We start from the raw sequence: 12,589 nt of genomic DNA on the forward strand, positions 1-12,589 counted from the left end.
AGACATACTTGTGAGGCAGAATATTCACACTATAAAAGTAAATTAAAAAATAAAATAAAAGTAAATAAAGACATAAAATTTTTTAAAAAGAAATGTTTCTCTACACTTTGATATGCACAGACATGACACATCCTTCCTGTCTGAGAAAATACCTTTGAATTTCATTGTCCTGAAAAGCAGACCACAGACTGAAAGTAAAAATAATTTGATTAGACTGACACCAATTTTGAAAAGAATATTTATTTCTTATTGAAAAATACACAAAAAGCCAACATTTGCTGAGTTGCTGGTTTTCCGTGATACAGTTGGTATTGTAAGAAAGAAAGAAATGCATCTGGTATGTATAGCAGTTTATAGTCTAAGGCATTTAGGCTTAGAGTAGTGGCTCCACATATTGGAGGTACACTTACTAAAGTTTAAATACACTGAGGCACACCAGACAGGCAGAGGATTTGAAATCATACAGTAAGAACTGTTTTCATGCAAGCCAATCTTAGGACTTATATGCCCTCTCCTCATCTTTCACTCTCCCCCCCCAACCCACCACATATTTTGAGTTGTTCACAGAACACCGCCAGAATATCTACTCCTCAAGAGTTTGCTCACAACACCACCATTAATGGGGGCACACCAAACACAATGGTGTCATAGATAGATGCTGGCTCTCACCAAAATGAGGCTCTGGTAGGGAAAACACTGATTTGCAAAGGCACAGTGGAGACAGGTTTAATGTATTAAATATAACATAAATCATTCACAATAACAAGTTTAGGGTTTCCGGGAACTTTTGTTAATACAACACAGTTGGTCACACAAAATACAAATGCTTCTGTTGATTTGTCTTGGCAACTCAGATACATCAACAGTGCTAACAGTTTAACAGCTTTGTTCTCATCTGACAGAAAATAATGGCAGTTCTGCAAGGCAAATGTTAAACCTGACCGTATGTATTTATTAATTCCACAGTGTTTTGACAGATTAGAGGGATGGAATCAGAGGATGCTGACACGCTCACTGAGGGCTTTCATCTCTTTCTCTTCAGCCTCAGGACTGTCACTGTGGCTAGCACTCAGACTGATCAGGTGTGCGGGGTACTGCAGCCCCTGCTCGCCTGCATACTGTTCCCACCTGGAGTCATCGCTTTCGTGGGTAATATAGCGTTCTCCAATTCTGCATTCCAGCTCTCGTAAATCTAACCAGGTCTGATAGTCCTGAAGAAGAAATGCCAAAATATCATCTGAGAGATCATTACAACTCAACGTGCTTTTTCCTCTCTTGGTAGCTCTTCTAGTCTGTGCAGTGACCTGTCCTTTTGGTTCTCGCAATGCTGCCCCAGTCACCCTGCATTCGCAGGCAGCATCAGCACCAAGGTCATCTTATTTGCTTAGCCTTAGACCATGCATGCTGCTTGTAGGATGCCATGGCTCCCAGTGTGGATAATTAATGCTTGTAGTCAAGCAATTAGGAATGTTGTCATTGCTTTGCAGTTTAATGGCTATAAGTAATCCTTCATTATTTCAGAAGATCATTTTCTGAACTTTAACACTCAATGTGGAAACAGCAAATATCTAAGAGAGAATGCAGTACACATACTTTATATTTGCCATGTATTTATATCCACGCCTAATATCCTGAGACTTGAAATATAGCTTCCAAATGAGACCAGTAAATGGGCAGATGGGCATCTATTGAGACAATTATCAGGATTACGCATCCAGATGCTTTCTAAATCTGGTCTTTTGAGTTCTGCAATGACCCTTGGTGTGTGTGTGTGTGTGTGTGTGTGTGTGTGTGTGTGTGTGTGTGTGTATGGTGTATGTGTATATAGAGGGAGCAGGGAGAGCTCTGTGCACGTGTTCTGTGTGAGTGTGTACCTTCATCAAATCTTCCTGATAGAAAGAGGGACATTTAGAAATACTACCCTGCTATTAAATCCCAAGAAATCACGTGCATTTTGGAAAAAGTAATGTTAGGGTAATTACACCTGTATAGACATGACAAAAGATTTTTACAGCTAATATAAAAATCTTATATAAATAATTGGAAAAATACCCATGAAAGATAAACCATAGATGACTTTTACCTGTAGCCAAGGGTGACTCAAGGTTTTATCCACACTGTAGCGTTTTCTCATTTTCACTTGTAGCAAGTTATTGATAAGATCAATGGCTGAAAATTAATCATTATTAAAAATAGTTACCAATTATATAATGAATAAGTAATTTACATTGAGTCTTGATAATATCTGCTAATATAGAGATATAAGAGCAATATAGTAGCAATAGTAGAATCTGAAAGTAATTACTTGAGAATGCTAAATCAAGTTTGAAATAGGGGAGAGGGCTGAGTATTTGAATTTATTGCACAATGTGAATTTTAATTTGCATACTCTGTAATGTTTTTTATTTTAATATATGCAATTCTAACATGTCTTAAACAAATATGTGACTAGTATTGACAAAAGAAAATTGCTAATTTTGCTATAAAATATAGTTAATATTTGAATATATATAAAGGGAATTTCAGGTTTCAATCAGTTGGATAAGGTAAGCCAAGAGTCAAGGCTAAAGGACTGTTACAAGTTTAAGGAATGCTTGAACAATAATGTGAGTCCCTGTTTTGAAACAAAATAAAATAAAATAGAAAATGAAATAGTTGGCTGAAGATATAGATATGTGGACAACATATATTCTACAAAAAATATAGTAAAACATGAATCACTTTTCAAGATACACCTGTGACTTAAAGACAAACAGTTCTGTAGAAAATTACTTTATCTTTGAAATTTTTCTTTTGCTTTTTAAAAGTGCAGTAAATTAGATTTATATTGGCAATCATTGATTTCCTGGTACAAGACAAATATTGACCTCTGATGAGTTAGAATCACTGTCCAGCCAATCTCCCACCCTGCCTGCTTGGGGCTGATGTGCACAAAATTCACAAAGAAAATATCATTTTTCTCTTTATCTTCCGTGAAACGCATCCAACTGACACAATGTGATGATGTTCTTAGCATTTAGCTGTTGTAGAGTTGTATTTTCAGCTTCCATACTAAATTTTATTCTTAAATTAAAACTTCTATGTTGGACTCATTTTTATAACTTCTCTATTTCCTTTTATTGCACACACCCCACCCTAAGTGAAGTATCCAAAGACTACAAGCTCTTGCAGTAGAGTATGTGACCTCTCTCAACTCTAGCCTACCCTACTCCTGGAGTCTGACAGATAGATTTTTCTACTGAAAGCCTTAATAGTTGAAAACCAGAGAATTAACTCCCCAGGTTCCCCCAACCAAAAATTTTAATAGGGAAGTTCTGAAGAACTCCAGTGTCTGATCCACATCAACTTGCAGGGTCTGGTAAATCCAGACTGAAAGAACTGCCCACAGTAACAAACTTGCAACGTTCAGTCCAAACACATTCAAATCCTCTATTATTAAGCAAAGGAAATTAATTTCCGTAGTCTTTTGGCATCTGGGAGTTTTCCTTTGGTTCTAATATTTATATATTTTCCTACACCGAAGAGCTACATAATCAGCGCTAACTTTTTGATTAGGGAAATTAAATGCAACAACAGACATTTAAAGGCTACCTCTGCCTATCAACCCTGCCTTGGTGAGGGTACCTGAGAGAGTAGGGTACTTAGTACAATTTCAGAGTCCAAGCATGTGTTTTCTCTGAGCTTTTGAAAGTATAGTTCTTTTTGTGCACAGTGTGTTGGGCATGAGCTTTAAAACATCCATTCATATGATTTACTCGCTGGAGAGTAAAGTGCACCTTCCATTCTGGCTGCTGTGAAGTCACAGTTCAAAAATGGAGGCCAATGGGTGAAGGGAGAGCTCATACACTACGGCAAGCACGCGGCAGCATTACACTTCTCCAAGCACTGCAGGGCATAAATACACGTTATTAATTCACTCGTTCTGCTTTGAATTCTGTAATTAGGAAGGTGGGAGTATAGTAACTCAACAAAAGGTCTGGTTTGGGCCCAAATGGACCCCAGCGGTGAGCCACACAGCCTAATGGATAGAGAAGTCCTAGCAGAGGAGGGAGTTCAAGTGTCTACAGGGAAATGGGAAATGGAAAGATGGAAAAATTGTTCTGAATGAAGCTTATGATCCCAGGTCTGCCTGCCAGTCCTCTTGTGACCTGAATAAGCACAGCAGAGCAATGAGGTACTTCTACGAGAAAGCACTTTAGGCAGCAAGGAGAGAAGTGGTGGAGTATGCCTGTGGATCAATGTGCCTTTGTGGCTCTTAAGAAATAGAATATAAAACAAAAACACATAAATGTAAAAATCCCTAGTCAACATCGTAGCCTTTTTGTTACGCCGAAAAAATTAGCTTTCATTTCTGATTTTGAGAGCACCACTTGCTTATCACTGCCCAGGAAACTCTCAAAACAATCCCACGAATCACGGGTTCATATACTGTAGCCTCAACTGCATGATCTAAAATGGCTTCCAGTAAATCCACTGGGCATGCGTACACATGTGAAATGCCACACCAATGTTTTTTACATAGTTTCTGGGGATTGAACTCAGGCCATAGGATTGTAAAGCAAATTTTTATTTCAAAGGAGATTCTAAAGTTCTCTTCTCCCCCTTTTAATATCCACTTTCTCTTTAAAGACGATATCTAATCTAACAAAATACTAGATAATAAGAGCTTCTAACCTGAGGGACCAGAGAAATGGCTCCATTTTTATAGAGCACATTCCTGTTCTTTCAAGAGACTTGAGTTTTGCACTAAGCACCCATATTGCTCCTAAGTGCTTGTAACTCCACTTCCAAGACAGCCTATCCCCTCAACCGGATTTTAAGAGCACCTGTGCACAGATACAAGCCATATACACAGACATACATACATATACACACACATTTTTTTAAATTTAAAAATGTTTTATATATATGTATCAATCACTCATTCATTAGTACAGTCAACTAAATATTATCTAAGTAACACCTGTGCAGAACTAGTTTGAGAAGCTGGCAGTTCAGCAGCAATCGCATAGGCACTGGCCCATGTTGCTCAGACTACAAAGCAGCAACTTTTAACATTCTACTCAGTTATAGTAAAGGATTTTCTATTCTAGGTTACCTAGACCGCTCCTATTTATATTTTAGATGTTTTAGATAGAGAACTACATTGTTGAGCATAGCAGCTTCTCGGTCTTTCTCAGCATCACTTTAAACAGTAGTTCTTTGGCCTATTAGATCCCAGTCTTTCTGCATAGCCTTCTGCTAATAGTCACTAGATTTTTCTAACATCTTTCTAAAAACAGTGGCAAAATTTTGTTTTTTATTATTGGCAAGTTTGATTTATACATAGGTTTTCTTTATGACCTAGGAGTAATAGAATTTATTTTTTAAAACTGTTATATGCATGTCTGATTTTGTATAACAATAGCCCTATGAAATATAGCTTCAATCTCTAATTCTAAAGGAAAAGTGGAAGCTGCAATTACCCAAAGACCATAAGTTGGTCAAAGTCAGGTGGTTTAGAGGCAATGGGGTTGAGACTGCAACCCAGGTTCCCAGGCTGTACTGTTATACAATATGGTAGGCAGAAGCCATATTATACTGTAACTGTATTATTATTAACTGATAATGGCAGCATTTAAAAATTTTATAATTGTTTAATAATCCTGGACTTTAGAAGGCCTTAAGTCAGGAATACTGGAGGTAAGTGTGTGCTAGCTGCAGGGAGGTTTAGAAGTGCCCAACCATCAAGCTAGTCAAGGCATATCAAAATTAGCTTGTGTGTGTGTGTGTGTGTGTGTGTGTGTTTCATTCGTGGATCCAGAGTGTTCTTGGTCAGGTGCAGCATGCCCACAACCTGTTGGGAGCCAAAGTGGTTTAACTAATACACCATCACCGATACAATGGACATTAAATTTTTCCTTATGTTTCTATCACACTTTTATATATTGAATTCAGGATGTCTTATGTTTCATTGTAACTGGAGCCCACAGTTCAGCCCTCAAAGAAAATTCTGAATGTGATATGATTTTTTTTGTCGGTATTTTTTACCCTCCACATGAATAAACTCATTTGCTATGTGTTAATCCTATTATTAGAACAATTTCTGGGTAAAGCACAGAACTTTAAAGACAGAACTTTCTGGCTATATTGTAATTCACACTTCTAACTTCCAGGTCTATTTATTATTTCTTGAGAAGATTTTTCCTACTCCAGTGTTCCCATATAGTTCATACTTCATTATCTCCCAACAGACCATAAAATATATTATTGTGATCGAGACATATCTGTCCTTGATGCTACTCTATCAATCTGGCAATCCTATGTAATAAGAAATATAGCTATTCTGACATGATAGATCCCTGGTAAAGGAATTCTAAAAAATACTAACTTTTAGTCATTTCCTCTAAGGACCATGATTGGTGTTCTAAATGTTAAAAAAAATCTATTTAATCATTCGTTATGGGAGTCTATCAGAAATAAAGTCTAAAATTCTCAGCGGTTGAGTTCTGCATCAAGTCTCCTTTCATGAGATGTAGGCAACTGTAGCCTGTCTCACACACATAAGTATCTTTCTCATTTTCATCACAGGTCACTCAAAAGCACACTAGCCACAGGCCCACACTGGTTAACTCGTTAAGGGTAAAATGTATCTGTCTCTTGTTGGCTACCGAGAGTTCATAAAGACACTTCCATGTCCTCCCTGGTTCTAGCTCCCAGCAGGCATTGATGTCTATACTTCACAAAAAGAAAAAGGACCAAGAGTAGGAAAGGGAGTGGCAGTAACAAAACAAACTCTAGTGCCGACAGTCCCCAAACAGAGGAAAACAGGCCAAGGTACTCCAGCTCTAGCTGTCAATCTGAAAAATCAACCAGAATGCTAACATTCACATATGAAAGAAAACCTCTGTCTTTTTGGATATGAGTTATCTCGATGATTGTTTCAAAGCTCTACCCATTTACTTGCAAATTTCACTGTTCTTAAAAGCTAAATAATATCCCATTTTATAAGTATATTAAGTTTTCTTTATCTATTCGTCAATTGCCTGGAATCAAGACTGTTTCCAACTTCTGGGTATAAAGATTACAGCAGCTACAAACACAGATGAGCAAGTATTTCTATAGAAAAATGTTACCTTCAAGTTTTAAATATGTGTTTCAATCTGAACCACCAAGCAATTAAGTAGATAATAAGAGACCAGAGGTGAAGATATTTTCTCCATGGAAAGGGAGATAGAATATAACAACAAAGAGATAAAGGAAAAACTAGGAGAATTAAATGGGAAGGAAATAAAAATATAGGAGAGAATATGGAAAAGGACAACTAATATTAGAGGAATGTTGAAAACCTATATGAAATCCTACTACTCTAGAACCATCCTAAATATATACATATTTGTGAAATGAATCTAAATGGAGTCACCATATTGGAGGGAAGACAATGCCATAATGACATCTTATATCACCAAGTAAAACTTCTTTGTTGAGTTGTTAGCCCAAGGGGGTCCATAGGCTCCCCCAGAACATCACAGGCTATTGTCAAGGCTATTGGTTGCTCTCCACAACATGACGGTAAGTCCTTGATGAAGGCACAATTTAGTTATGTCATCAAATATCAAGAAATTAAGCTGGAGCCAAAGTAGGAACTTTACTTCTAGTACAGATTGTGGTGTTGGAAGGTACTATGCATGCTACTGAAGGGGAAAACTAATCATCAGTCTGATTCAGTAGTTTTCAAACTTTGAAAACTACAGCAGTAATCTCTCTGCAAGATATGTTTCTGTAACAATGGCACTAACGTTATAGTACTTACCAATAATTTTGAAATGAATTTAAGGCCTGTACCATAAGATGAAACTCGTGCCTGAAACTGCTATTGTGGCTGTGAATCTGAGACTCAGTGGGACACAAACTCTAGGTGAATTCTACTTTTTTTGTGTGTGGAAGGATCATAGTAATAAAATGATTATAAATGATATATTCTGATGCTCACAGACCATTGCAGCAAGTGCTCATCATTAAGGGAAGGCTTTTATTTTGAAGTGCACCATAATTAACACAGAGACTCACTACTGGACAATGTGTAAAGAGTGAAAGACTTTGGATTACTTATCCCTCATTGGGACGTCTTTTTTAACATCCTTCTGCTCAAGGCACAAAGATCTACATAAAAGAGACGGAGAGACTGTAAGAATCATAGATGATGGAAGGAAAGGAAACAGCATCTTCCCTAAACAATAGGACTGTTGTACATATAAACACACAGTGACTGTGACAGCACGCCTAGGACCTGCACATGGTTAAACCAGACAAAATCCCAGCACTAAGAAGGTGATGTAGACACAAATTTCCAGCCCAAACCAAGTAGCTATTTATAATTGATACCTGCTGGGAAAGAGATCAGTTTTGGATATTTTGCTGTGGTTGTTACTATTGAACAATGTGAGAAGGAACGTAAAGTTGGGTGGGTAGGGAAGTGTGAAGGATCTGGTAGGAGTTGAGAGAGGAAAATTAGTATAACAAAAATATAATATATGAAAAAAATGAACTAGGCACAATGCTGACCTAGGAGAAACTGTGTAAAGCATGGCTTCGGAATGTGAGGGTGCGCAAAGGAGAAATGGGAGGAAAGAATACAAGGATAAGCTGGGTTGTGAATTCCTCTAAAAAGCAAAGTGAAGGAGACAGAGAACATGTCGAGGACATGGGCAAAGTGGGACATGAGATGGAGAAGTGGCATGATGGTGTCTAGGCAGGGAAAGAGAACCATGAGAGAAACTACGGGTCACACAGGGCTCCTTAAGATCTGGAGTGCCAAGGTAACTTAGAAATCTATAAGAAAAGGACATTTGGATATCCTACACTCCTTTCCGCAAAACCAGAAAAACAGCTACTTTAAACATCTGGCTTTTTTTTTTTTAGGGGGGTGGGGAATGCTGTGACATAGTACTGGCCAATAAGCTGTACGGGATAATAAGCTGATGCTACTTTGAATGCTGGATTTCATCTAGGCTCAAAGCAAAGCAGGATGTGAGACTCTCTGCTCTCTTCACACTTTCCTCCCCTTATTCCTAGCAGACAATAGGTACAAACTGGACAATACCTACATTTATTTGCAATAAATAATGTTTGCATTGTCATGATTACATTCCAACCATCTCCTCCTATTTATTCGTGGAGTCAATCCTGATACTATTCTGACAATTCTAATCTCTTATCCATACATTCAGTCCAATAAGCAGTTGGCTGTCATATAGTCTCTTAGCAGCCATATTAGAACAATGTAGGGAGTTCTTTATTTTCCCCAGTTTCTTTTCTTGTGAAAACATTATTGGCAATGAGAATTTTAATTTTTACATTTCTCATTCATGATCAAAGATTTTGATTCTTTCAAAAATGTCTGTAGCCACACATCCATGTTTTCCTAAAAACTGAACAAAGGGAGAAAAACAATTTTTAAATCTGTTTTATCTTTTTTTCTTATTTTTTTGTTTTTAAGTTACTGGTTTGCAACTTTTTGCCCAGTAATTTTTCTCATTACTCTATACACAAAAGATTAAGTTATCAGTAAAATTTTACCACACACTCATTTTTGAACAGAATGGTTCCTACGGAAAGTGTTAGGGCAGCTAACACTCCATGAAGCTCACAGCTAGGTGCACTAGGACATCCACAGATGACAGAATTTTAGGATGTATGCAGATGCTGAAGACTTTAATAAACAAATAAGTGCTCCATGAGTAAAGGTATTTTTGATTCTATTTTCCTCTGGCATCCACACCCCAAATTAACCTTGAAAATACAAACTATCCTGCAGTCATTCTGGATTATAAACTAAACATCAAGTATTTGGATAGCAACCCCTAAGTGTATAAGATACATGAGCCCGGGTATGGAAAAACTGAAATCAGGTAAAGCCTGGAGGAAATCCTGGAAAGATGTTGTCGCTGACCCTCCTGCAGAGCTAACGGAGGGCCCACAATTCACATCCCCCATCAAATCCTGTCTCCATCTTTCATCAAGTCCTTTGATCAGCGTGTGGCAGGTTCTTCCTACTCTCTCCATTAGATTTTAGCTCAGTTGAGGATAGACAAAGTTTTTCACTAAACTTACCGAGTCTCTAAAACAAAAGATGAATTGGAACTATGAAGTATTAGAAAACTGCTAAATAGCCATTTGGTAGCTTCAGTGCATCAACCAGAAATTTCAATGGTCTCTTTCTCAGCTCTATGGTTTAACGCAAATATTTTATGCATGTGGTCTATCTGTTTTAGTAATAATAATTTTGGATAATGGGGCCCCACATCTGGGTAGAATGTAATGGATTATGGGCTGAACTCTGACTCTTGTCAGAAAATCAGAAGGATATTTCCAATACAGAGTGTATAATTTACAGCAGAGAAAGCGTTTACAACACCCCAGTGTTGATCGTTTTTGTCCAGACATATCTCTTTTTACTTTTATGCTTTCTATCCTCACATTTCTCCATCCCACCTGATTCAAGTTGGTATGTTCAGAGGGATGCTATTTTGCTAGAGCCATCACCAGCCACCCTCCAGGCTTTTTTCTTCAAGGCAGGGGTACACACCCTTTCAGGTCTACCTCTGACTGCTGAAGTGCAGCGCTTACTTCTCTCCCTTGGCTTGGCTTCACGCTGATGGGAACCTGTGTGTTTATTTTAAAAATCATTTTGCAACCCTTCACATTCCAGCTCTCAACCCAGCATGCTGTTGCCCAGCAACACGAACTGGGACGCTCCTCTCAGGGGCTGCAACCAGAGGCTGCCAGCAGCTAACAAGGCCACTGGAAATCATCATCTCACTCGTTCCTGAGTCAATTACCGGAATCCAATGAAGTGTAAGACCTTTAGAGAGCCGAGTTGATGGCTTTGCTGCTCTCAGTTCTTTCCTCTGTAGAAACTACTCCATCACTGGTTACTCTCTGCTTCACATTCAATTGCATTTTCTTCTGAAGATCAGCAACATGAACTTGGAAACCATGAATTGTTTCAACACAAGCACACAGAGGTTATCACACCCATGCCTTCCTGACTCAAAATTTAAGGTAGCAACAGAAATACATTTCTGCCATAGAGTATTCTCTATTTTAATTCCATGCTAAGATCCTTTTTAGAGAGTTATGGTTCTAAACATGAGTGCTCAACCCAAAGAAAGGTAAAAATCTTTAGGTGAGGAGTCTCCAGGTAGGTTCTGGGAGGTTTCGAGGTGCTTTGAGCATTTTTATTATGCTCAGAGCTTGAACTTGGCTACCAAACATCTTTGTAGACTTTCACATATATTTCAATAGAAGTTTGAGGGTTTAAACAGAGGATTCTGGTTTATAGGTTTAGGTGGAGGGAGATGGTGTGTATCTATCCATGGATCCCTGCCAGTGCTGGGATTGCTGGCTTTTAGGACAGATTTTGTATTGTGAAAGGTTGAAGGTGCAAGAACATTGGAAGTGGTTAATAGCTAGGTTACTATGGTACTATGGACCATTGAATAAATGGTTACATATGAAGCAGAATATTAAGAAACTATTCTGAACCATATCTTGCTTAGTATTTTAGAATCAAGACTTAGGGGGGCTTTCAGGTTAATTAACTGTGCAGAAAATGCTGATAGTAATCTAGTTGCATTACATAAATCATTCCCCAAATGGTTATAGTCTAGAGCAATGGGTGATCCTGGTAAGAAAACATCTCATTGACAAATGAAACTAGATTCACTATTTGGATACCTAAATCCTCTACCCTCTAACTTCTAAATGAAGAATTGGGAAATATGGGTTAGAGAAGGGAAGGAAGGATTGGGGGGAGGGACAGTGTGAGGGAGAACTGGGAGGAGGGGGGCAGTGATAAGGAATGTAAAGTGAATAAATAAATAAATAAATAAATAAATAAATAAATAAATGGGAAAACATGTATAAGCATGAGTCAAGGCCTTAAAACTCATAGTTTCTCATTATGATTCTACTTGTTGTCCCCAAACCAAATGTTAGGCCAAACTAAATGGACTTAAACTAAAGGTGAGGCTGGCTTTAGACTATCAATCATCATCATCAACATCACCACCACTACCATCATCATCATCACTATCAACATAGGGTCCTCCATCTTATAAGTGCTGAGATTACAGGAATGTGCCCCTATTATGCTTATTATAACATTATACTTAACAAGAGTAATTGAACCCAAAGGTAGACCTGTTCTGAGATTCTGTTTAAAAGTAAAATAAGCAAAGCTTGTTCTTGGATCAGAATCACCAGGAAAAGAGACACTGTGGCACTCATGAAGGCTGATGAGCCTCGATTTGGAAAAGAGGTGATGATTAGAATCGTTCCATCAGTGTGTGAAACACAGATATATTTCTAGTCATTGCCTTAGGCTTTAACTAAGAGAACTTGGGTCCTTCTAATCCTGCATACTTTCTATGACTGGAAGAAACCAAAAACATTCTGAAAAATTGCTCAGTCTATTGGTATACTCTAGGGCAATATAAGTGTCAGTTAAGATACTTTTCATTTTTCTTAAATTATTATCTATGTTTTTGGAGTATTCTCTTTTGTTACTGTGCCTAAAGACAAGTATCAGATAATTATCCACATTTGG

The 12,589-nt window shown here is 37.8% G+C and overlaps 1 protein-coding gene across 1 annotated transcript in view; it reads right to left on the bottom strand.

The window, feature by feature from the left end:
• Positions 1-224: 224 nt before the first annotated feature.
• Positions 225-12,589, bottom strand: part of Prkd1 (protein kinase D1) — a 135,203-nt gene continuing 122,838 nt past the window's right edge. Inside the window, exons 17-18 of the mRNA XM_028757463.1 lie at positions 2,084-2,169; positions 225-1,211 (exon numbers count right to left, since the gene is read on the bottom strand). Of these exons, the coding sequence (XP_028613296.1) occupies positions 993-1,211; positions 2,084-2,169 (305 nt within the window). The 3' untranslated portion in view covers positions 225-992. The remainder of the gene's footprint in view (positions 1,212-2,083; positions 2,170-12,589) is intronic.

The sequence above is a fragment of the Grammomys surdaster genome, unplaced genomic scaffold (assembly GCF_004785775.1).
Source record: "Grammomys surdaster isolate TR1022 unplaced genomic scaffold, NIH_TR_1.0 126163, whole genome shotgun sequence".
Lineage (NCBI taxonomy): Eukaryota > Metazoa > Chordata > Mammalia > Rodentia > Muridae > Grammomys > Grammomys surdaster.